At 46.4% G+C, this 27,120-nt stretch overlaps 1 protein-coding gene across 1 annotated transcript in view; it reads right to left on the bottom strand.

The window, feature by feature from the left end:
* The window catches only part of LOC144137589 (death-associated inhibitor of apoptosis 2-like), a 176,353-nt gene extending 158,451 nt beyond the window's left edge, over positions 1-17,902 (bottom strand). The window contains exons 1-2 of the mRNA XM_077669512.1: positions 17,766-17,902; positions 17,317-17,434 (exon numbers count right to left, since the gene is read on the bottom strand). Coding sequence (XP_077525638.1) covers positions 17,317-17,366 — 50 coding nt within the window. The 5' untranslated portion in view covers positions 17,367-17,434; positions 17,766-17,902. The remainder of the gene's footprint in view (positions 1-17,316; positions 17,435-17,765) is intronic.
* Between the last annotated feature and the right edge of the window lie 9,218 nt (positions 17,903-27,120).

The raw sequence follows: 27,120 nt of genomic DNA, 5'->3' as shown, positions 1-27,120 counted from the left end.
GATTTAAGTTCTTCCGGCTCTATCAGGGCTTATTCTGGGTCTCACATCACCGTAGTCGTTTTGTTTTCGGTTACTTATTGCTGGTTTTTAGGTCCTCGGTTTAAGTGCTGATTTGCGCTATTTGCTTGATCAATACTAGGTTTATCGGAGTGAGATGTAAACAACAACGCTACATCATCAGCGTGCATGATATATTTTGTGTACATTGACGTCTTTATGTTGTTAATACATAACTTACAAAGATTGGACCTAAAATGCCGCCTTGAGGACACCCCAGGTTCTCCATTACGAGTGATTTCTATTCACTAATTTTAGCACGTTGTGAACTATGTCACAGACATGAACTAAGAAGTGATTCAGCTGCGCACATGAAACCATATGAGCTTAGTTTATTCAGTAGCCGATCATGGTTTATGTAGCCGAACACTAGAGTGAAGTCCAGAAAGACCCAGGAGAACTTTTGCCTCTTCAAAAGAATATGAAATGTCTCTTTTACAGGGAGTAATGCCGTGTTTGTTGATTTATGTTTTGTCAAACCGAACTGCTTATCTGAGATTGTATTATGTTCTTGGACGACACTAGACATTGGAATGCGTACAACTTTATCAACGATCTTCTTAAAGAGTGGTTGTACAGAAACTGGCCTGTAATTAGACAGCTATATCTGTCACGTTTCTTATAATGAGCAGATAGTTTACCCCGGTGCATCATAGATGCAAGTAGTCTAGATTTAAGTCACACGTTTGGAAATGACTGTAAGCGCAGGGGATAAGATGGCTATAAACTATTTTATTGGCTTTATCTGAAGATCATTTGCGTCAAAATATCCCCTATATTTAAATTTTATAAACATTGTAACCTTGTCAGAGTTCTTAGTACAATTTCAAAAAAATGGCCTATCATGATGAAACGAGCTAGAGTCATCACGTGCATCAAGCATATTACCGTGAATAGGAGAAATAAAATAGTCGCTCAAAGCATTGCAAAGATCATCTCCAATTGCGACCTTTTCATTGACAACACATTCGTCTAACGCACTGACATGTTTCATTCGGAAGGTACCCGCATTAAGTGTGCCTGCGCTCGTGCTGTCTTCACGGGTTCTTGTCGCTGTTAATTTGCGCGCAGTTTGTTTTTTAGACGTGTCAAGTTTGTTACAGAGCTTTCGAGAATCATATTTACAAGCCTCAAAGGCGCTATAGTTATACGACTGCCTTGCCTGTCCTAACTCTTTGGTGAGCCTATTGCTGTACTATTTAAATGCATGGGCGCGATGAATAAGCTGCCTCAGACTACGCTTCCCCATGAGGTTCCTGATGATGTGGGCCGCCAATGCGCGTTTTTCTTAGTGATTTGCCCCAATAACCAGCCACTCTTTGGTGTAATTTTGTGGTTCTGTACGGTTGAGGGGGAACTCCCACTAAAGATGTTCGTGTGTACATGAAATAAGGCAGTGGGGACACAGTGCGACAGAAGTGTCAGTCGTGCTTGGGAGCCAAGTGGGAGCCATGTAATGTGCATGTATTTGTGCCTGCCACACGACATTTGCTTGCGAGGGTAAGCCCGCGTGGAGATGAGGGAAATTGCAACGGTTGTTTAGAACGTCTGCTAAGGTGAGCGGAAGGTGGAGGGTGAATATTTGTGTCTCTGGCGTCATCGGGGGCCCCCAGTTAAAGCTTCGCCGGCGAGCTGATAAGGGCGTTCCTTCCCTGCAACGTCTGAATGACCAGAGATCCAGTGCATGTGGAAAGGACCTTTGAAGTTGTTGAGGAGAACGCAGCGAGAAAGGCGAGACCCTTATACAGGTAGTGTTATGAAGACTTTGAACTCGTGTAGATATGGGCGGTCCGGGCTGGGGAAGTGTTATCAGCAGCGTTAAAAGCGACTGCAAGGACTGAGAGATTGACGGCAACAGGGATTGAAAGCGGGCCAGTTGGTACATAACTGCGTTACGAACAAGGCAGGAAACGGCGATAGGAAGATCACACAAAGACGGCGTTGAACTCACAACTACTGTTTGTTGTTGCGAACAGTCTATAAATACGTGAAGACAAAGGACACGTGACATAGTAATCTAAAAAAGACAAATACAAAAACTATATAACAACAATAACAATAAAACTGTATAATGACAATAACAACAAAATAAAAATAAAAGAAATTGACTTTCTTGGTAGCTAGAAGAGATTGTGTGGGCGCTCTGATATAAAACGGGTTGGCTGCTAGCTTTGTCAGTGGTAGAGATTACTGACAGAATTTTTGTATTTTTGAGTTTTCATTTTTGTTTGTTATTTTTGCTTTTAATATTGCCTGGGTTTTTGTATTTGTCATTCCTATATTACGATCTAACGTGTCTTGGGTATTTTCGTATTTATTGCCCGTTCGCGACAATAAAAATCAGTTGATAGCTCAGGGCCTTGTTTGCGTGATCTTTATATCGTCCTGTTTCCTGCGCTGCTTATAACTCAGAAAGGAGTAAGAGGTTGAACATTTACCAACTGAAACGCGCTAGTTCAACCTTCAAGTTCATTTTATCAGAAAGAAATACATGTGCATGGAAATATACAGGCGGGACCTCATTACTCAAGAAGGGGTTGTAAAAGGGGTCCCTAAACAACTGGAACATCTTACAATAGCCCTCAGACGAGCGCGTGCGATTATCTACGCTACTTACGTGGACGCAGTCTATTGGACAAACCGAGACATACACAGTTTTGCTGTAAAACAGTGGGTGAAATTTAGCCTGCCATTCAGACCTGAAGTCTACAGAATTCTAGACCATCAAGAATCCTCTACATCGCGACCGATGCTTTTCTCAAGGCAACTTAAGCTGAACCTGGCAAGGGCACTGTGGCATTGGACTTAAAAATATACATCTACTCAGGCCCACATGAGCAATGGTAGCGTGAAAATAGGCAAGTAGCAAAGGATGTTTGATGTCAGAGTGAACTAACAGTAGTTACCGACGATTTCCAGGTAGGCATCGGTTGTTACAACCGCAACTACACCATACCATATCAACGGGTATAACACATATCGAGCTATTTCTGACTTGCCATATTTAGTAGGTTCACTGTGGAGTTGCACAAAATGATTAATTCTTGCATGCTGGTAACACACTGACTCCTACCGGAAGCGTGTGGTTATAAATATGGCTGTAACTAACATTTTAATAAAAATATCCTGAAAAACATTGTACGCCGTTGGTGGGGTGAAGTTTTTATTTGTTTGTGGATAGGCACCCAACAAATGAACAAAATACGGACAAGTACACAAGAACAGTAGGAGCCATAAGGTCAGTGCTAAGTTACACACGATGTACACAAGGTGAAGGCGCTTGAAAGGGGGTGCTAGTAGCAGGCTCCATTCAGTAATGCTTCGCGGAATGGAAGAATATGAATGTTTGCGTGTACAGAAAAAAGAAACTGCCATTCCTTTTTTGTCAAAAATGTAATGCTGTTTAAAATATGTAATTTATAGGGGCCTTTTCCAATTTCATACAGACATTTTAGCTTAGATATACGTTTTTTGTTATTTGCGGTACGTTTGCCCTCTCAGTAAAATGGAGACCGAGGAGTGCGCCCAAAGATGTTACATATCAATCGTGCACCCCTTCTTGTATGCTTTCAATCTTGTTTTATTGTCCCAGTTGAAATGTCAAATTTATAGCTTCATAATGTAATGAGGGAGGGTAAGCGCTTGATATGCGGTCATGCCGACTTCAGTGGTAGTAAATTTCAGAAATCTTCGCCAAAAGAAGAGCTTACAGGTTGTAATTCTTGCGGCATAGTTAGTGGGGTAAGTACACTTGAAAGCATTTGCGACCTAGAGGCCCATGTATTTGTAGTGATGTAGTTCGCGATGATAACTGCTGTTAACGGACTGAGTACACGCTAATGAACTTTTTCTGCGAGTAACCCTCACAAACACTCTTTTTTGATAGCTAATGCTCATTTGCCACGTATCATACCAACGAGCAATTTTGTTGAATGTATCATTTAGAAAACTTTGATCCGAAGCACTATTTATGTCCGTGTAGATCATCCAAGCATCGACATTAAATGTTGCACACAATGTCATTGACAAGCAAAATAAAAAAGGGGTTCAAGCACCGACTCTTCGAAAACGCCGGAGTGCACGCAAACAACTTCTAAAGTTGTTTGCGCGCTAAAGCCATGCCCGATTATCGAATGTTTAGTGAAAGGAGACTTTAATTGGCTGAGTACAAACGCATCAGATTTTCTCTTAACCATAAGTTCAAAAACTGCTGATGTACTGCTCAGGACAGAGTTAAACGTTTCTTCAAGACGTACTTGTTTCCGACCCTACAAGGGTTGTTGACACATTTTCGTTCCTTGACTTGAAATTTGTTATTAGTTCCTTTCAAGGCTCATTTGTTAGTGTTGAAGATAAGGTAGCTGATCCCAAGTTGCTTGCGTTGTTATTATCTGTATCCGGTACACCTTCTGTTGCAACGCTGTACAAATTATTTACGCATATCACAATTATGCGGACAATACAGCTGTACAAAGTTTTTCGAATCACACTCTGTTTATATTAGCCAAGTGAATGTTCTTCAAAAATGCGGTGAAGCTTTCAAGTAATTTTTCTCTTTCGCGAGCGACAGTATATCAAGAACAGTCATTGGGAGTGATTCATTTGTAACAAAAAATTCAGAGACATCGCAAACATTGTTACCCAACCCGATTTGAAGCATTATTTATAACTTGAGAAAGAAAATGCGACCGCCAAATGAGGATTTTTTGTCTTACTCTAAAGTCATTCATGAGAAATGCAGCCTGAAAGTGCTGGCGCCATCTCACAAAAGATCAGTAACGCATTTCAGAGATAAATGTTTCAGGTAAAGTACTGTTCATGCGACAACAATTTCTAACAAGTTTAATGCCTTTTCCTCCCACCTGTATTTATGCGGACAGCTTCGCAAGCTTTGCTTCCGTCAAAATATTTTGATTGTTCTATTCCTGAAGTATAAATAACTGAGGACGGTGTTGTCAGCCTTTTGCATAAACTCGATCTAAAGAAATCACCTCTTCCAGTCCAACCGAACTTTTTTGCTCGATATGCTGTATAGGTGGCAAGATAGTTAAATTAAATTGAATTTAGATCTCTAAGCACTGTTAGTATTCCTGAAGATTGGCGCTCGGTACACATCATTTCCCTCAATAACTCTGGCTCGCCTATAAAAATCAACACTTACAGGCCAGTTCTCTTAAGCAACATTTCTTGTAAACTATTCGAACACATTGCATATAAGGTCATTATTAGTTACTTAGAATATATTAATTTGCTGTATGCCAAACAGCGTGGCGTTAGATCTGTTTTACCGACAGTATTGATTATTAGGTTTTTAACGCGCCGACGCTACACAGGCGATGAGGAGCGCCGTCGCGGAGAGCTCCGGATCAATTTTGACCACCTGCTTGGGACATTTACGTGCGCCGAAATCGCGAACACGCGGGCGTTTTCTCTTTTCGCCTCCACCAGAAAAGCAGTCCCCGCGGCGGGGAATCGAACCCACATCGTTGGGCTCAGCAGCACAGGTGTACCGACAGTAACCCCACTAACTTAAATAAACTATGAATTATAATTAGCCCACCCAATACGAATGTCCAAACCGACGCTGTCGATTTGTAAAATGCATTTGATGTTGTGCCTTGTTCAGATCTAATTACAAAACCATTCGAAAAGAAATTTAACCAAAAGGAACCCCCTGGATAAAATGTCACTTGAAACTAGAAAGCAGTGTGTCGGCATCGATAAGTGATCACGGAAAAATTGGACGCCTACTCTCGTGTTCCTCAGGGCTCCATGGTCGGGCCTGACTTTATTAACAGCGAAGATGTTTAGGCCTGCACGAAGTCGTCCAACGATGACAGATAAGCCGGAATCCTTAACAAAAAAAATGTGGTCAGGGATGTCGCGGGTATCGAACCCGGTACGTTTACGCCCTAAAACCGACAACCTAAGCACTCGGCCACCCCAAAGACCGGAGGCGGACGGGTTAACAGCAACGGGGAACAATAACATGCGCAGCCAATTGGAAAGAAAAAAACACTTCCCGGGACGGAAACACACTTGGGTACCTCGCATTATGAAACCGGAGTCTATCAGATTGAGCAATCATCGCCTTCCGGGCGCCCTGCATTTCCTTTGGGTTTGCCGCGTGGGCGTTGGCTTTGAACTTGTCCGCGGGTTCTAGCCCGTGCTAACGCAGTCTTGTTTGGGGGAGATGTCAAAGCCTGCGGACGAAAAGGCCCGAGCCTGCCACTCATGGAGAACTTTCAGCGGCAGGTTCAGAAATAAATGTGAGGTGGCGGCTATACAAGCGGATACTTGGCGCCTTACTGAACAACTTCAAAACAAACTTAGGTCGGCTCAAAGGGCCACGCGACGAATAATGATCATAGTAACTCTTAGAGAGAGGAAACGAGCTTTCTGGCTCAGAGAGCAAAGTAGAGTAGAAGATACCATAGTTCAAATAAATAAGTAGTGGTCTTTAGCTGGCCACGTATTTAGGCAAAATGGCAATCGGTGCACTACCAAGGTGACACAGTGGACCCCGAGAGACGCGTCTAGAAAAAGTAGAAGGCCAGTTACTGGATGGAGGGACGAAATAAGAAAATTCAGAGAGAAAGAATAGACTGAAGCAGCACGGGCCAGAAGAGGTTGGAGGTCGAGGGACAGGCCTTCTTCCTGCAGTGTACGTAGTTGACTGCTGCTGCTGATGTTGTAACAGCCGGTTTTCCGACGAAGGGAGAGGGACCACTAGCTCTGCTTGTTCTCCAGCCTTGCCCCACCAGTGCATGTGGCGGCAAGTTTTTTTCAGTATAGAAAAATATAATTAAACATCTGTTCTACCACCTATCCTCATTAAGTTATTCATGCGCGACTGCGCTCTGCACACAGCTATTGATATACGAGATGACCATAATTAATCTATCCTTACGCTCAATTGATACATCGTGCACATGGGGGGCGGGGGGGGATTAAGAATAAATATTATTACCACACCTTCTATTCTTCCAGCAACACGGAGAGGCCCCTCGACTTTGCTGATTGTTTAGGTGATGCTGCCACCAACATAACTTGGAAGCCTAAGTATTTCGCAGTCAGGCTTACGAGTAACCTTTTAGTCGGAAAGCGCACATTACAAAACGTCTGTGAAAGCGGCACTACAGATATTGCCATTTGTGAAATGGAAGTTAAGTAATACTCCCCGCTGATAAATCTAATCTTACAAAGCACTAGTACGATCACAGTTCAAGTACGAAGATATTATTCGAAATCTTACCACCAACACTTGATTAGTAAAATTGGAAAAGTACAGAACTAACTTATATTTTATTTTATTCTGATTATTCTTGTCACTCTGGTTTAACCGTCTGACTTAGTAGGACAAACATTGAAAACCATGAGCAGTGGAGGGTCAAATCTAACTTACAATATCATTAGGAGTTTTACAACAGACTCTTTAACTGGTCTAGGGGTACTACATGCAAGAGCCTCACAAACGTTCAACGAGAACACATTCCAGTCAGAGTATTAGGCAATCAATGATCCACATTACTATTCTTAAACTTTATTTGTTTCCTCGTGCAATTTCTTACTGGAATACGTGCCCTGAACAAACACCGATCCCAGTTACGTGAGAAGTATTTTCTCAACATTCTGTTAACGTATGTTTTGGATGAAGTGTTGTGTTTCAGCGTTGAAACACATTTATAGAATTTATAGAATTTCCTTGTTCGCATCCATTTGTGTCTATTGCATATTTGTATCTTACACTTATGTGTATTTTGCGGTTTAAACGTATACGCCAAGCAGCGCTAATGTGTATTGGTGCATGTCGTAGTTCTGCTGTCGTAGAATGGCTCTGATCTATGGTGGTTGATAAATAATCGGCTGGGAATCAGCTTGAATTCCCACGACCATGATTCGTGTTTGTCCTCTTCTTTTGTGTTCGGGGAAATTAAAGTTTATTACCATCTGTCGATATATGTGTTCACACCTTCATGGGCCCGAGGAGGGCCTGCAGTATGTGCAAAAAAGCAAACATAGCAAAGGGAAAAAGATTGTAACGATGGCACTAAAAGGACGCGATCGCACCGTTGACGGCCTGCATTAGTATTGTGAGCATACTGAATATAAGATTAGGCCTACGTATACGCTCCTAGTGTATATGTAGCCTGAACAAAAGGGTCTGTTCAAGCCTCTGTCATAGCAACAGAAAGGGACGCACAGGGGGAACGGTCATGACAAGGTTATCAGAGCACACTATTTCATCGCTGGACGTGTTTCTGCATGCCGGAGCTGTCTGTTGTGCGACGCCCTCTAAAGCGTCAACCGCCGTGGGTGCAGTGACAGGGGGTCATGGATGTAGGCCTCAGTAGACGCCAGGCAACACGAAAATGAAACAGTGAGCGAAGGATGCAAGTGCCGGCTGTCGCTAATATCAGAACCAGCTGACAATGCCACAACATTTACGACCGGAAAATAACACGCCATACGTATGACTCAATCAACCAATCAAGCAAGCAATCAACAAATCAATCAATCAATCAATACATCAATCAATCGATCAATCAAAACACTGGTGATGAAAACAGTTTGACAGAGAAAATGACGCAAATACGACACAAATACTGTACAACATAAAGGAAAGCGCAGCTACGAATTAAATTTATTACTTCCGCTGCCACATACGTAATCCATCAAAAAAGTGTCTCCCTGAATTTTTTGTCCTTATTATCATTTATATTCAGGCTACACAAAATTGATAAACCGAGATATGCCTTCCTAATTCAAACTGGAGTATTACTATTCGTTGGGGCGTTTTGAAGTTTGACAAGGACAAAGAAGTGGTTTATATTATATTGAAATCATGATGATGATGACAGTTACATTTTAATGACGCCAGGCCAACTGGGGCAGACAGCTCCAAAAACAAAGGTGGTAACCTAGAAGATATGAAAAAGTGAGCATTAAATTATTAGCGGACAAAAGCAAAATCAATTAAATGAAATAGGAATGCCTGTTGTTGAGGGCCAGGTTGTGATAATGCGTTTTATGAAATTACGTTAAGAAGGTTAACTTCTGGTACATAATTAAAAATACGCTTGAAGAAAACCAATGGTTCATCGCCTAAAAAGTGTGATGAGTGCTGTGGAATGCGCTGTCTGAAGAGTTCACGGAAATGTCTGCGTGGTGTTGCGTCGAGTGCCTTACATTTAATTAAGCTGTGAACGACGGATTGGACGTCCCCACACGTGCTACAAAGGGGTCTAGAGGGTCCCGTAAGCAGCAGTGCGTATGTCACATCAGTGTGGCCTATCCGCAGCCTAGCAAAGCCAGCCTCCTTGTGTGTACTTTGTGTGTTTGTTATGCATCTACCTAGACGTGGCATTATAGTGTGAAATTTGTTGCTTGTTTTTGCGTTCCAAGTTTGCTGCCAATATTTACAGGGAACCGTTTGAACCAGTGGTTTTATGTTATGGCAGGAAACACTCGCTACGTCCGCGCTACCGCGGAAAATGCCCAAAGCGGCATTCTGGTCAGTAAGTTCATTCCCCAGAATTCCACTGTATCCCGGACCCCATCAAAGAATTATTTTTAGTTTTGAATGATCGGCAGATGTTGGAGTTTTAAAGAGATGCTTGAGGATAATGTTCTTTGTTGATTTTAAGGAATGTAAAGCTGTAACCACACTTAGTGAGTTTGTAAATATTATGGAGTGTTTTGTTTGGGTTTTCGTAGTTTGTGGTACTACTAACAAGATGCCATGTGCTTCTGCAGTGAAAATACTACTCTATCTGTGTAACGTCTTTGTACTGGAAAAAGTGGGACTATTTGCAGCCCATGAGACGGCTGAAGAATACTTAGAAGCATGAGTATAAATGGCGCTGTGTGGGTATTGTGTTGTAACTGAAGGAAGTGCTGTAGTATAACTTCTGTGGGTGCAGTTCCTTTGAGTATATGTTTAAAAGAAATATCGGAAGAAATTGTGGGCAAGTCCCAAGGTGGGACTAAGTCAGCAAGCGAGGACTTATGCTGTCATGACACCAAATCCCCAGTTCCTCCCGGCATGGCATTGGGCTCTCACTGGGAGAGAGAAAGGAGCGGGTATCTATGCCCGTGCTGCGTATAAAGGAGCAGATGACATGTCGTTCATGATAGGATTACTTGAAGTATTTTTCATGGAGGTTGCTTTAATGGCATGCAGAATTGAAGTGTGAGACTACTGGAGTTCAAGGCTGTACTTATAGACTTTAAATGTTGCCATACGGAAAGCCCCACATGCAAGACGGGGTACGAAGTGCACCACTGGGTCCAACATTTTCAATGCAGTTTTACCGCCGGACCATAAACTACGGTCCCATAGTCCAATTGGAAAGTCACAATGCTGGTAAAAACCCGGAGCAGTAGTTCTTTGCCTGCTCGTAGGAGAAATGTGAAAGGACCTTCAGTATATTCCTGGTTTACAGCCATTTATGTTTCAGGTGTGTTATATGTTGAATTAATGGCATCTTATTATCTTCTGCCACGCCTAAAATTTGTGTCGTTTTTGAGAGGGACTTAAACACCATTAAGCCTAATATTGCGCATAGTACGAATACCGCACCACCTTGAAAGCAAAACACAACTACACTTTTCTGGATTAAGATGACCTCCATTCCTGTCTGCCAAGTGAGCAAGTGTGTTTTCACGAAGTTGGACTTGCCTCACGGAAATGGACAGATAACAGGATTTAAAGGACATTTGAACACCGTCTACACAGGTAGAGTAAGAAATTGTTGGTTCTAGTTGCTTCCCGAATGAGTTCATGTTTACAGTTCATAAACAGTACGCAACTTCGAACTATCCCTTGACACACCCTGTTTTCTGGATTAGAACCCATGAAAGTGCAGCGCCCACTTTTACACGAAAGGTTCGTCCTGCATGTAGCTTGCAGGAGTATTCAGCATATTGCCTGACAAACGAAAAGACTTCAGGTCGCTAAGAATACCGTAGCGCCATGCAGTATCACAAGCCTTCTGAATGTCAAAAATACCGCCATACAATATTCTTTACGGATGAATACATCTTTGACGTAAGCTTCTAAGGCGACCTGATGATCGTTTGTAGATCGCCTCACCCTGAAGCCTGCCTGGTAGCTCTCGACAAGGGTATATTACTCTAAGAAGCAGACGAGTCTCCTATTGACTATCTACGGGTCTTGCCTCTCTTTCAGACAATCCACCACAATGGCCTCCCTCCAAGACATTGGAAGGTGCGCCGAAAGCCATATTTTATTTTATAAGTGGATAAGTGCTTCGAGTGTGTCTGCGTGTAAGTGCTCTACCATAGTGTATGTAAGATTGCCTGCGCCTGGAGCTGAACGCTTACAAGGGCTCAGAGCAGCTCTAGGCCCATAAAGCAAAAAATCCGAGCTATAGGAAGTGGTTCAGCTGTTGTTTTCGCGCAGGGGCTTCCTTTCGGCAGACATTTTGTGTTTCAGAAGAGTGTGCAGTTTGCAGAACTGGACACCTGTTCGAAGGGTTGTGCGTGTGTGTTATGCTAGTCCTCAGGTGCGTTTTCTGTTGTGCTGATCAGGGGCAGGCGCGTGTCTGTTATCCTTTAAGTTTATATATTCATGTGCATACCTTGCGTGTGTCTGTGTACGAGTTTATAGATGTTAAGGAGGAGCGCCAACTGTCTCGTTTTGCCTCATGGCGCATGTGTTCCCAAGTTACTTTAGATATTTAAAGGATATGAGGCTCTCTGACGTGCGATACCTAGGGAGGATATTCCACGTCTCGTTCTGAGCGTCCCCCGCACAACTTACTGTCCTCATTCCAACATGGCCTCCTCAGGTTGGGCGGAGCACCAGAGGCCTGGGGAATGGAGTTTTCGACGGCGTCGAGGATATGCGGCGTAAGTGGTTGGGTAGCATCTTCAAAATGTAGTGAAAGTTTTGTGGATGTGTAGTGGAGTTTCAATGTTTCTGTGATTGTATTCCAGTTTTATTCTGACGAATTGAACATTTTGTGGGAAGGTAAACCGTTTATGCCTTCGGCCACGCATGTTAATGAGGTAGGAACGTGGTCACTACTACATAGGTTCATGCTCGTGTCCGAATAAAGAGATGGATAAAGAATTACACAGCCAATAGCCAACTCAAGAATTTAATAAGGGTTGTGTCCTTATTACCTATATTACGGTGTGTATGCTGTTTATTGTTACATTTTCATGCTCCCGATATTGTTAGAAACTTTTCAATCAGGGGACCTCGCGGCATCCGTGCGGGAAAACCTCGAAGATAGTCACGCATATTCAGGTCACCTACTTGAATGAAGGCTTCTTGCAGCTGATCGACCAGCCCTTCAAAATCAGAGCTCGAGAGCTGGAAGCCAGGGGGCGTGTAAAAGGAGCATACCATTATTAACCCAGTAAACACTTTTGCATGAATCGCTAAAATCTCAAAGGCAGTTTTTTTATTATGACGGTATTACATGCTAATTATTTCCGGACGACAATGGCCATACTGTCCGAGCAGAGTGCCCAGCCATCTCTGTCCTATCTAGACACCATATAACTATTTAGAAAGTTTGTCTGTCTTTATTAATATATGTTCGTCGAGACACAACACACTTGCCTAATTGAAGTTTAAAATCTCAAACATCACCGCAATTTTTGTAAAGGCCTCTAGAGCTCCATTGATGGATGTTTTCTCTTGCCGTTATTTATCGTATGGAGCAACTGGAAATGCGTATTTTTATGTGTCGTCTTTCGGGGCTTCGAAACTCGGAGGAGGGTTTTACCTTCCCTATTGGCCTGGACGCTGCAGCCCGTTTCCTTCGCTGCGATGCAGCGAAGGGAACGGGCTGCAGCGTTCATCTCATATTCCATGTTATTGCTGCGTCAGCGTCATTGCAGTGTCTATCTGAATGCAGCGTCCATCTCATTGTCCGATGTCCGGGGTGTGCCCGGACGACCGGGCCACTTGGACTTAGCATCCTTCCGGGTGACCTTCGTCTCAGCTTCCAACGCCGAGGGCGCCGGGAGTGCCACGGGCGGGGCAGGTTGTGGGGCGAAGATAGGAGCGGCTGCGCCAACCCCCCGCCATCTCATCAGTGCCCTCAGGTGTACTGGGGACTGGTGGCAAAGTGGCAACGGAAGGACAGGCATCGCTTCCAACGGTTTTCCCGGCTACCGCAACCACTGCAGCCACGGCATACCGCGAAGCGCCGGGTTGGGCTGCCGGAGACAACCCAGCGGGGAAGGGACCAGGTCAGTCTCGCTGACGACCTCCGTCTTCGCGCAAACCAGACGCCGCTCCGGCCCCCGACAGGCCGGGTGGGCGCACATTCCCGGGGCGAAGAAGAGAACCACTTCTGTGCCTCCGGGAAGATGTTTTCGGTTACCTTGATGTTGATCGTTTTCTTTTTGAGTTGAAACTTTTCGCAGGTTCTGCGGTAGGCCGGGTGTGGGCCCTGGCAGTTGATGCCGAGTTACAGTTGATTGTTACAATTATCTGTGCGGTGCTAATACTGGGCGCACTTGGCACAGGTCACTTGTCCCCACCACGAGTTGGTAGCATGCCCGCATCGCTGGCACTTGAAACAGCACATGGGAATCAAGATGAACGCTCGGACGGATTAGTACAACTTATTAGACGACGAAAATGTAGTCTAAACCAGGCAACAACAAAATTGAAAATGAAATAGTGGACCCCATTCATACGTTTTTCACGGGACCGGGGAAACAAAACGTAAAACCATGAAAACGCAGTAGTGAGGAAGCCCTCGAAAATGAACAAAAGTAGCGTAGATTTGACTTGAAATCATGTATTTGTGCAACTTTTGCTTTCGAACCTTAAAAAAACTTGAGAATGTAGTAGTCCCGCTTTTTTCTATCGCTGGAAAACACCACGCGTGGCAATGCAAGGTCCCTAGCGATGTCGAATTTCTTCCGCGCTGGCTGCTTGTCTGCTGCGTTTAGTACGTCAAGCTTTTCCAGACGGGAAAGCGCCTCCCATCTTCGCGACGCCATCAAGGCACGAAAAAGTTCGCGTTTCAATTTCAATGGTGTTCTCAAAGCTTGAAGCGCACGATGACGACGATAGCGCGTGAATTTCTTGCTGTGGAGCTTTATCGCAAACACGCGCTTCCGGCATTCCGAAGTGAAACTTCCGTTGTAAGCGTAGTGATGATGGTGATAGCACAGAGTAACATAGGGCCATCTAATGGTGATTATTCGCATCCCCGTGCGGCTTCATGCAGTCAGTTCCGTAGCCAAGCCTGGCCAGGGCTCGTGAAACGTCAAAATGGCGGTCCGCGCGTATCAGGCGGGTAAAGCTGGCTCTCAAATGTGTCTAAACATGGATGCCGCCATGATGCCAAGCTGTAGTTGCCAGATCAGTAGTTGAAGATACGGCTAACAATTTTTCTGAAAATGAGGCACAAATTTAGGGCGCTAAGCTAAAATTAGGCACCTTTATGGCAATAACTGAGTATATTTACGAGTTTTTATTCTTTTCATACGTTTTCTCAACGCATTTATGTTTTACGAAGAATTAATTAACGAAATATGAAGTAAAAAGAGGGGGTCGGGCTGAGGCGCCAAATTCAGTTTCGGTATCTCGTGAGGAGCGTCAGTCATGGGGGGGTAATTTACAAAGGTTCACTCAAACACATCTTCTTGCTGTCTTCTGTGTCATTCTGTAGCTTGCGAAAACAAGCTTATCTACCCCAACGCTGGAGCCCGCGCACTGCCGACGATACGGAATAAAGCCGCCGCCGCCTATCTTCAAGGACACCTTCACTACATGTCCGTAGTGGCTGCAAACAATTTTAACTCGCCCTCAGCCGGTCCTATCATGTTACGCGAGACTTTGGTGGGCAGATCGGCTCCTTTTGAGCGTATATGATTCGTAAATTAAAAACAAACAAATGTAAGAGACATTTTACCATGCCTGGCGTATACCTAGGCTCATGTTTACGTGTGCTGTTACACTTTCACTGAAAGGTGTTTTATCTGAGTGACAGATAAAACAACCGCCAACTAATAATAATAATGGTAATTTTATTTGCTCAATAAGGTGGATTTTTAGAGGAGGACAAGGCGAAGCCGAAAGGTAATCCCTGATGTAGGTGCAGAAATCTCCCGCATGGGTTTGTGCGATTGGTGCATGCGGTAGAGACGGGAGAACGAAGAGACTACACTGGACTAGCGCTGGATATCAACTGAGTTTTTTTGCCCCACGCAAAAGAAGATATACAGAAACATAGCATGCGCGAAACAAATCGGTAGAAAAAAGCAATCAGGGGAAGTGCCTCGTTTTTAATAGAAGAAAAAGAAATGGTGTGGGGATATTATTGCGCTTTCATGGGAGGTCACCTGCATTGAACGCAGTTCGCGGATGTTAATAGTGGGGGGGGGGGGGATAGGATCGGATGCAGAAAGGTAAAGATTGTTAAGGTGAGGAAAGAGTAGAAAAGAGGAGTTGCACTGCGGTCGATTCCTTCGCACACACCACATCTCGAACTCTGCTCGCTGGCGTAATGCTGCGTCCGGGAGACGAGAAGCCTCGTCGGGAACTGTAAAGCGTAGAGGCGACCTTGCTGTGACGAGGAGCGAAGTCTGCGTCGGTTCCGAGCACTGCGGAGTCCGCTCGAATGGAGTGCGGCCGAGAGACGGGTACCGGGCAGCGGGAGCTAGCACTTGACGGCCCACACCAGCGCAGCCAAATCAGGGAGACATCCAAATGCAGGACGACGGGCCGTGCGGTCAACGGGCCGCCCAAATGAAGCTCCTCCGAAGCGGGGGAGCGCGGAAAAACACGTCCGCTCAACCTCGAAGCGACGACCTAACTGTCGCGACGCATCGCCAAAGCCGCCTCCGAGCGTACGAAGTACGCGCTACTCTACGCACAACCCTTCTTGGTTGCGCAGAATTCAACACTGCATCTAGCGCGTTAACGTGGCATGAACATTGGCTACCTACCCATGGAAAAACTTCGCACGATGTTTTGACACACGAAAGTGGTCCCTGCGCATTCACGTCAACGGAGGCTGCCATGATGGAATTCGCAAGTTGTCATGTGAATACCCATTACTGCCGCCGACTCTAGTAGGCAAAAAGACAGCGGGCAACGGTGTGAGGGTGGCACTGTGGCTGCGCCCGGCTTTAGCACGGTTCAAAACACGGGCTGGCCGGGCAGCTTTTCCACTAGAGTCAGTAGTATTAACTCTATGGCGCGTATTGCCCAGTCGCCTTCGGAGGGTCAGATTGCACCGCATGATCCGGGAACGTGCTCTGATCCATGATGTGACAGTGAGCATTTTTAATACAAGAGACTGTAGATGAACTGCGCCAGGACTAGACAAAAACAACGATGCAGCCGGGAAAACTCAGCACTGAGGAGCGTAAGAAGGGGTTCTACTGTGATACGACTACCCTGTAGATCAAAAATAATACAATCTTGTACACCCCCCTTTCGCCAAAAGACAGACAAGCAAACGACAGGAAGGAACCCAACGGAAACACAAATAAAAAATCGTCCTAACAAGCCAGCATTGTAATGCCGGCGTTTTCTCAAAAATGCACTCTTCGTAGAACTTGAACGTTAATTCTTGAAAATATTCTTGTGTAAACAGAAATAATTGGTCGACGGACACTTTCGAAAACCTGGCATCTGCGAAAAATACATAAATCCAATTCAAGCAACTTAATAACTGTACTAAACATAATGTACACCATCGGCAAAAAACGAATGATCAGGAACTGTAAAACAAGTCACCTGGTTTGGCTACCCATGGCCACAATGAAGGGAAGCGCTTCAATAATGTTAACAGCTTAGCGGAAAATTACGCCAATTTTGGCACTTTTTGTACTAAAATTCCGCGTGATACCCAGCGTCGTCACATGCGCCGCGATACTTTGGAAACCGACCTGCAGCTAGTTTTCCAAAAAGATTGATTGTGATGTTTATGACGCCGACGCTGCACAGGCGTTAAGGCGCGGCGTACTGGAGGGCTCCGGATTAAATTTAACCATGTGGGGTTTTCCACGAAGCAATCTTAATACAAAAAGTAATGTTTTATTTTGATTCGAGGCACGACGCCATCGTATTGCAAAGTTCGTACCAGGAACCTCTGAGTACACTCTCGGCAGCGGGCGGCTTCCTGATGAAACGCCCTAGCGGAGAGTACGCTAACACCGCAGCAAGCGGCATTCCTAAACCTCAAGAGCATTTTAATCGAAAGCCGTGTCAGTATATATGTCCTAGGTATATTAAGGAGAAATGAGTAAGCTCACCGCTTTGTTATCCAGCCTAGAGCATGCGGCGAATACAGCCGATGGGGCATATATTCATCCGTGCTTGAAGGGAGCCCTTCCACTCGCCCTTAGGAACGCCGAGCACAAAAGTAGTTCCCTGTAAAAATACCTGTATTTAAGTAATCCTAGGAATGTTGCAGTACGCGACAGTAGACAAGTTGCAGTAGGCCTCCAGTAGACAAGTTGGAGGCCAAGGCGTGTCATCAGAAATGCACTTCACTGGGTGACCAGTTGCGTAACTTGAGAACGAAAGCATCGTGTTCATACGCGCCGTCGGAATTCGAACATTCGTAGCGATTGGCAATGCACACACAACGGTATTGTGCGGTTTGGGCTGTAACTAGGGGGAATCGTTTGCTTGCCTAGTTGCAAATGTTTAACTAGTCCACACTGTCAAGCTCTGTAAACCGCACCGCCAGTCAACTTACCGCTACAAGCGCCCGTAGACTCGACCGTCGTCGATGGTCGGAACAGCGGAAAGTGGGAGCGAGATCACAACGCGATACAGGCACAATGGCGCGGCACACCCATTCCGGTGATATCTCCGTCTGAGTAGGCGGCGGCGGCGGCCTGCCTGAGCGGTCTGTTCCTCTATTGGCTCTTCTTTCGCGAACTGGAGTACACTGAATGGACGCGAGCCTCGACTTGAGATGGTCGTGCCGGCCCAGTCACGAAACTGGTGTTTAAGCATAAATCACCACATTTTGATTTTTATTTCTTGATCTCAAGTTTAAGTCAGGTACCTAAAAAACACGGAAAAGATGCCCATTACTGCCGCGCTTCCCTAAAGACTACGTCATAACGCTTTCAACTTGCGCGCTCGTAGTTAAAGTGACGGGAATGTGCCATATAATTTTGTTTTTATAAAACCATAGGGAGCTGATGCCTCGGGACAATTTTTTGTCAACGTAAAGCGTTCCCGGCATTGCAGAGAAAATAGAGTTTAAACCGGTGGATTTCAAACTCCCCGCCAATGGCGCGACTGAAACACTGTGCCTGAAGGGGCACTGAAGGGATTTGCGAACATTGTGCGACTCCTTGTACAGAATAAAGTGATGAGTCCCTAGATCATGTTACGACTTCTGTGGGTGCGCTTAGAAGACGTTAGTAGCAACATTAATTAGAAAAATGTTGCTTTCTTTCTTCATCCTTTTTGCCAAATTGGGGACTTCTGGGACGCAGTTTTTTTCGCTTGGCTTGACCTCCCACACACACTAAGCTTTTTTACAACCTTATTTGCCGAAAATGGTGTACAATTGTTGTCCTGGTACACACCTTAAATAGATGTTTTGAATAAAAAAATGGTGTAAGGACGAAACCAAACGGTGAGTTCGTGAGCACCCTAAAAAACGCGTGTGAGGCTGTGACGCTGCTTAACACTCTAAAATAACAGTGTTAGCAGCGCAGCTATGCGGGCAAATGTCGATCAGCTGAGCGCGCAACTCGAAATGCAGATACCCTCACACGCCCAAGCCAGTGTCGGACCATAAATGAATTCAGCAAGAAAACCAACGGGATCCGCACCAAGAGCCAGTATATACCTGCATTACCTTAGAAATATGCTTGCTCTTCTTGCTTTGATAGAAGTCGGTGTACTTGTCGCGAAAATGAAATATTGGGGGGGCTAATTTTGGAACTATGCCTTTTAATGTCGGAAATACAGGTCACCATGCGGATTTCTAAAAACGTTTTAATCGAAAGGCGGAGCGGATAAATTGCGGTAGTTATTATGCGCAATATGTCATACAATTTTAGTTCATTTAGTATAAAACACGTGTTTCACAACCTTTGAACAGCCTCCAGGAAGAGTTTTTATTATTTCACTACCCTTTTCTATGTGTGGAACGGTATTAGCACAACAACAATAAAAAAAGGTGTGACAACCTTGCAACTTCTTTTAACAGCTTTTCCAGGGCACTAGAATGCAAAAAGCTTAGTGTGTGTATTCAAGGAACTCATTTTTATACCTTATAAAAACTATTTTATTTATACGAGCCAGCCTGCATAGACTGTGCAATTACCGTGTTATTCTACTTCATTTAACACAATTTTAGTCTTATCAGTACTCACATGAAAAGAATGCTCCGGCGACTAACACTGATTGGTGAATTATGTGATGATCGCATCGCAACTGTGTATAGTAAAACGATAATTTTGACCAGATCTGCAGGGAGTCCTACTGGTTCGAAGTGAGGGGCTACGGAGACGACTTGAACAATGTCTACGAAAGGCGGATACCTCAGGGTGTTTAAAACCATATCAATACTCATATTGTATTTAGAACTGAACGCCCGCTTTACCTGTCTGTATACTTCGGCCGTGCTCACAGATGTTCAGAAGGCATATAATACTGCGTGGCACTACGGCCTTCGTAGCTGCCTTATTTTGGTTTGTCGGACAACTTGTTGAATACTCTTGCAAGCTACACGTCAGAAAGAACTGTTCGTGTGGGAGTGGGCACTGCACTTTCATTGGTTCATGTCCGGGGAAATGGTGTACCTAGAGGGTAAATTGTAAGTTGCCCGCTTTATATAGTAACAATGAACTCACTCTGGAAGGCATTGCTACTAGTCATGTCTTATTCTATGCATGGAGGCGCGGTTAAAATGTCATTTAAATCCAGTGATCTGTCCATACGTGAGGGGCAAGTCTATGTTGGTGTCAACAAACATGCTGACTGAGCAGACAAGAATGGTTTTAGGCAGAATTCAGAAAAGAGCCCGTGTGTTGCATTTTCAAGGAGGTCTCAAATCTATCCTGATCCTGCTAATGAACCTAATTCTGTTTCAGGTCCTTCCAAAAAGGAAGAAAAATAATTAGGCGTTGTACTTGGAGAAAAATTGTCATTCATTCCAAACACAAGTGTTTGAAACAGGAATGCTTAAAAACAATGCGTATCCTAAGGACCCTCTCGCATTGCTGCCACGGAGCCGACAAGCAATTTCTACTTCGTGTATTTACCATAAATCTGGGACAGAAAAAAACGAGGGTAAAACAGTTTGAGATTTTCAACATGCCTTAGAATACAGAACCATTTTCCCATTCTTTTCTCTATGTCCGCACATACTTGGCCCGCTTGCCCATGACGCCATGAAACACGTGTGGCGCGTTCGTCACTGGCGTAGGTGAGACTAAGAATCCAGAGACAGAAACGGGTGCTGACTTGGAACTGATCTATTTTTCGGGCGTCCAAGTGCTTTCTTACTTTAAACGTATAAAAATTGTCCAAAGCTCTACATACCGCGGCATTCCGCTCTCTGTTCGCCACTGAGAACGTCAGTTAAGTCATACGGCGCGCCTATCCTGCGGCGCACCCATCCTGCCACAGGACAACGGCGCTGCCGATGGTGGCACTGACACCGCGGAGAAGTGCGCCCTCTGTAGTTGTCGCACACTCCATATGGCACCCGAATTAGACAACACGTTAGCTTTCTCGGCTTAGGCGATAATTGAAGATGCGTCGGTCATAGTCTAGGTATTGCCCTGGACACAGCCTTACAAAGTATGGCCTCAACTGGAATGCCTTATCGCCAATAAATATTGGGGTGCCACTTCACTAGATCTAGGTAGCTGGTGGGAGGGTGGCAGGTTTAAGGAGCCCTTGCTGAGCGTGCGCCCCAGATTTGGTGGTGGAGCTCGTGAGTGATTTATTGAGACAGAAAGTGGAAAAGAAGTGGACTGGGGATTTTTTGAACTCATGTGGGAGTTAGTCAGTATACAACCCAGTCCAGGGATGCGGGAGAGGGGGAATGAAAGGGGATAGGTGATAACAAATGGGGACAGATAAAAAGGGAGAGAAAGAGATAAGGAGGGCGTAAGGCTGACCGGCAGCCATTGGTCTACAGCCGTTTGATGAGGTAGGTTTCCTCGAGGAAGGCCAGGGCTAGTCGCAAGGCTTCCCGACGGATGGAGTTGTGGCCTGTCGGGAAAAGCAGGTCCATCAGGGTGTCGCTGGGCCTCCTGAGATGCTGGAGTGCAACCTGAAGCTCTGCTGTCGGAGCATCGGGCTCCAGGGTCTCAGGCTTTGGGAGTCAACACATGTGGGCGATGACCGGTGGCCTTGTCCGTGCAAGAGGGCGGCCACATTGCAGCAATAGAGCACCAAGCGGAGGAGTATGGAGCAGGCGTCCCTGCTTATGCAGCCAGGGAGGACCTATGGAGCTTGGTCGCTGATGACTGTGGGGTCCGGGTGCATCGTCTCCACCTGCCGCGCTAGGATTGGTTGTGCGACGTCGAAGGGCCTCAGGTCGTGGGAGGCAGCGACCCCGTACTGGCGAGCAGCACCTCTGGGCAGAGCGTCAGCCACCTCATTGCCAGGTATGCCGACATTGCCGGTGATGGCCCACATTTGACAGTTCAAAGTCCCGCCATTGCTTTGGCATCCGTAGGCGCCCACGTTGACTCTGGCAAACCGTATTGCGCCGTCGACGATGGCCATCAGGACCATCCAATAAGTGCCCTGTAATAATGCAGGAAAATGGAACCTTTCAAAAATCTAGGAATCTGCACAAATGTAAATTTTTCCTTATAAAGTGTGTTGCAGTATTACACCAAAGCCACACGTGCACGAAAAATCACATTCACTTCTTAAGACCTTAATAAACCGAATGACATTACTTGGCACAGCCGTACTGCACGCCAGAGTTGAAAGGCATAAAAGGTGTTCGGCATTTGTCACAGACTCGAGCGTACGACGCCTAAACGTACCGTATTTTTTTTTCATTTTATTGTACAGCGCCTAATTTTTGTTAAAGTTATCCGATTCATTCAGTTCGGTTCTATTCGCCCCGAGAAAACGCTGGAACTCTTTTGAACGAAGCTGCGGTAACGCGACCAATCGCCGGCTCGCCGGCAAAAAAATACCAAAATGAAAGCTCCGCCGCTCAGCTTTCACCGAAGCTTCGAGTTCTTTCGAGGGGGCTCGCGCGTCCTTACCAGTGCTAAAGCGCACCGATGATTCCAGACGGGAGAAAGCGGGAAGCTGTTCGGTCGACGGCGGCGGGTGCGTTGTGTGTTGTGTCCTCTCTCTCCGCGCCGGCACCGTTATAAAAAGAGAAGCCGCGCCTAAGCAAACCAGCGACGTTTGGACGTCTCTGATGTGACAACGGCTCCTGCCAGTTTGTGCACCACACCATCGGCGACCCGCGCCCTGGAGGACTCCAACGTACTCCCGGGCGTCGAATCACCTTGATCGTCTCGGAGGGCCTGTCCTACGACGAATCCACGCTTCACAGGTAGCCGAATCGCCTCCGACAGCGGTGCATCGTCCGGCCTGGTCGGTGAATATTGTGGGACTCTGTCCCTTATTGAACTGTTCGTTTTTTTAAGTAACTGCCCTACTTCGTAATATCCAGTTGTTAACGGTCCTGATTGTATCATTAGGTCTATTTTCGAACGGTTTCTCGCATTTGTATTCGTTCGAAGTTGTCTCTCGGGATTGTTACATGTCCTCGTTCTTGTGCAGTGTTTTGCCTGTCTAAATATAAGTCTGTGTTGTTTTCGCTCAAGGCTCTGACTCATTCTTACCGCTCTGCTCGGCGAAAGCTGCACATCAGACGGCCACCCCCTTTGTCACCTGTGCCTTGTAGATTCGGTGGGGTTGTTTGCTCGCTTGAGTCGACTTCCCATATCTTCTCACAGCGCACCCAATTGAGAAAACGGTGACAATTTCTGGTGTCCGTGACGGGACGTCTGATGTGAGTGGTAAAGAGGAGAAGGAGCCTGGAACTATTGCAGAATAGGTTGCTACTACCTTTATAAGTTCATGCTTTTGTTAACTTTCTCTGAGCACATATACCTAGCTGCAAGCTAGAGTATTTTGTCTAGATTGCGGTAAATTCTCAATCATGGATCTGGAGAAAAGTTTAGCGTTGGGCTGCCAACTGGGCCTGTCAGGGGCCGAACTCCGAAAGAGGGTCGCGCAAAAAGAAAAAGACGAAAATGAGAAAGCTCAGAAAGCTCGTGAAGAGGCTTAGAGAGCAAGACAGGCAGCGCGAGAAGAAAGACAGGCAGCACGAGAAGAGGCTGAGAGAGCTGAAAGAGAAAGGGAGAAAGAATTTCAGAGACAACTTCAGCCGGAGTGAGCGAAAGCGGAGCGAGAGGAGAAAGCACGCAAAGCTGAACTCGAGATTCTAAAACGGTGACTCGAGATACGATGGTTGAAGGCGGAATCCTCATCAGATGAGGGAAATGCGAGATATGAGAATAGTGGCCAAAGTACTAACCGTGAGAAGGCAAAAGAAGGCCACTATAGCTCCGGAAACGAAGAGGCGGCGGGTGTCTTCGCCATTAGCAAGGAGAAAACGCCTCCAGAGTTGTGCGAAAGCGCACCACTTCAGATATCGAAGGACGATGATCCTACGGATCGTGACGCGGCGCTTGGGGATGGTGATAGCATCCCGGTTGTGAATACCATCATGACATTGTGGCCGAACGCCCTAGATGAGAGTGTACCCGATATTGCGGGGCGAGCGTTTGAAGACACCGTTGTTCTTCCGAAAGACACGGGTAGATACGCACTTATCGTGCACGAAGACCCAGTTCGAGAAGGAGACATCGCTAGGAAGACTAGCGCCGCGTGCGTAACTGACAGCTCGAGGAGTAATCAGACCGACACTGCGGTCAAGATCGAGGTCCCCGTGCGAAGCGGGGCCACACTCCACATAGAGAGGTCGCCGTACATAAGCGTCGGCGACGACCCTGTGACTTCGACGGTGAGAGAGAAACCACCTGCCGTCTCGAAAGAAGAGCCAGTTATCGGGGCAGCCCGATTCGATGCCTCGGATAGAGGCGAAGCCGCGCTCGTAGTAACACGAGCACCGGCAAAAGCGAAGCCGGCACATTTTGGGTGATTGGAAACTGCGGCCCTTAAGATGGAGCCACCTCGGATGAGGAGGAGGTCCGAAGGGCACGGAAAGAACAAGTCATTGAAAACCGGGCTTACAAAACTCGGCAAGCGAATGAGTTACCAGAGGAAGAAGTGCAGGTTTGGGCTCAAGCGTGGGAGGAAATGTGTGTGCCGGTATTGCACTGATCGGGCACGTGTAAAGAAGCAGCGGTCAGTTACTACACGAGGTAAGGCGGGGGAAGGCCAAGTCACTAGACGCTTCGACGTTCGCCAGATGAAGGCACGGAACCAGAAGCATTTTCGCGGGCCCGGTATCATCGCTGACACGAAAGAGTTTGTCGCTCCGCGCGACATTTGGAAAGGAACTTACTCTCCGAAGAGAAGAATTCCGCAGGCACAGTTACGCAAGCGCCTGATAGACAGGGGCTAATTATGAAGAATGCGAATTCAACTATGCATGTGTTGTCGGAGTAAACCTTTATGACCGAGTTGAATCTTGACGGCGTGTACCGTGTACTTTAACATTGTATTCATTGTTTCTCTGTCGTACTGTACGCGAAGCTTGTACTTATTTTGTCACTCTGGCTGTACAGTGTATACGGTGTTTATTAACGTACAAGTTGCGTCTTGCGTGAACTCTTGCGTGAAACCCCGTACGACGTTTCTTTTCTTTAGTGCGGACATTTACCCGTTAGCCTCTTGCCTTTTGTAACCCTTATATCTTTAGCCTCGCGTCCGTGCTTCCGTGCCCTATCTTCGGTTTCTTCTTGCGTCATGCATAAAGCAACGTTTACTCGCGCACGCACTGGCCACTGACTCGTGACTTTCACGCCAATCCTGGGCCCATTCATTACAAAAGTGGCGAGCTTGCCCGGATCCTTTAACACCGCTGAAAGGAGTCAGTGAGCCAGGAGTGTGCCTGTTACGTTAGCTGAATCAGCATGGATCTCGAAAAGTTAATAGCAATGGGGACTCAGCTGGGACTCTCGGGACAAGAGCTTAGGGCGTGGATGAGAGCGAACGTGCTTAGCAACGGGTCGCTAGAGCCGCCGAGAGGGAAGCCAGCCGAGAAACCGCTGAAAGAGAGAAAGAAGCCGCGGAAACAGCGAACGAAGCTACGGAAAGAACTAAAGATGCTGCAGAAAGGGAGAAGGAGCTGCTACTGCTAAAGATCCGACTCCAAGAGTGTGGTGGTTCCAGCCAACCAAATGTCGCCGCGGGAGGTGAAGTTGTTGCAACTCCGCCTGCGATTAACCCGCAGAAACTTCTTCCTGTTTTCGACGAGAAGCGGGATGACCTGCACGCGTATCTGCAAAGGTTTGAGCGCGTGGCAACCGGACAGCAGTGGCCTCAGAAAAAATGGGCCCTATCTGTGAGCATGTGCTCGAGTGGCGAGGCTCTTACCATCATAGGCCGTATGACCGCCAAAGAGCTCCTAGATTACGTCAAGATCAAACGGGCGTTGCTTCTGTGGTTTCGGTTCACATCCCAAGGTTACCAAGAAAAGTTCAGGAAAGCGAGGGCTGAGGATGACAAAACCGGGAAACAACTAGCGGCGAGGCTTACCGGTTATTTTGATCACTGGATCGGGATGGCGAATGTGCAAAAACATTCGAAGCTCTTCGTGATCAAATGATCGGCGAACAATTCATCCGCTGCTTCCATCCCAAGCTCGGCATCTTCCTGAAGGAGCGAGAGTGTAAGAGACTGAATGACCTGGCCGAGGCTACAGATCGTTTTCTAGAGGCGCAAAACCTTTCGAACCTTGGGAATATTTCCGAGGACGTCCGCGATACGACGAAAACCGCGGCCGACTCACAGAAAAAAGTGCCACCCAAGTGCTTTTTATGCAATCGGCCATGCCACAAAGCTCACGATTGTCGTCCCACACCTAAGGATTCAGCAAAATGCGCTACTTGTGGTCGCCTCGGTCACAAAACCGAAAACTGCAGGAACCGTCCCAATGGCAAAGAGTAGGTTGCTGCTTGTGCTGTTACTGAGCCTCAGAGAGCCCTACAGAAATGCACGGAACTTGATGGGGACAAGCACAGGGGTCCTGGTGTCGAGCCTCCTAGGGGCATCGCCGTGCAACCATCTGCTTTCCTTGTGAAAGGAATGCCAGTAGTGGAAGGCCGCCTACTTGGACAACCTGTCACCGTCCTTAGGGACACTGGCAGTAATACCGCCATTGTTCGACGTGACCTGGTCGCGGAACGCTATTTAACGGGAAAAACCACCCGGGTACTGCTCAGTGCCGGAACGGTTAAACAGCTACCCGGGGCTAAGATCTACATCGAAACCCCGTACTTTTTGGGTGAGGTTAGCGCTGCGTGTATGGAACAGCCGATCTATGACCTCGTGCTCGGGAACATTCCCGGTGTGAGGGAACCTCACATTCCAGATCCCGACTAATAGCTCAAAAACAGCGATATCCCGAATGCAGCCCTCACCACAAATGCCACAGAGTTGCACTCAGACGCGTTGGTGTCTGCTGTCGCAAAGTCAAGTTCGGCGAAGGCTTTACCTTTGAAGGTAACCGAAATCAGCGGCGCAGAAATCATAAGACAAGAGCTGGCGAGGGAACAACAAGGGGACCCAACTCGCCGACGTTGTTTCCGCAAGTTAGGGAAGGATTTTGCCTCCAGAAAAGGACAGAAATATTCTTTCGTCAAATGAAATGACGTCTTGTACCGTAGTTACAAACTTTCCATGGGCAGATCGTTTAAACAAGTCGTTGTCCCAAAGAAGCTGCGGGAGCCGATCTTTCGAGTGGCCCATGAGAGCATCAAGGCGGGGCACCAAGGTGTACGAAGGACGACCGACCGCGTTCTGCAAGAATTTTACTGGCCTGACCTACATGGAGACGTACAACGTTTTGTGAAATCTTGCGACGTGTGTCAGAGAACTACGCCGAAGGGAAAAGTTGGAGTTGCGCC

The sequence above is a fragment of the Haemaphysalis longicornis genome, unplaced genomic scaffold (assembly GCF_048455015.1).
Source record: "Haemaphysalis longicornis isolate Haplotype H1 unplaced genomic scaffold, Haemaphysalis longicornis Haplotype H1 scaffold_41, whole genome shotgun sequence".
Lineage (NCBI taxonomy): Eukaryota > Metazoa > Arthropoda > Arachnida > Ixodida > Ixodidae > Haemaphysalis > Haemaphysalis longicornis.
This window is presented reverse-complemented; position numbering and strand designations above follow the sequence as displayed.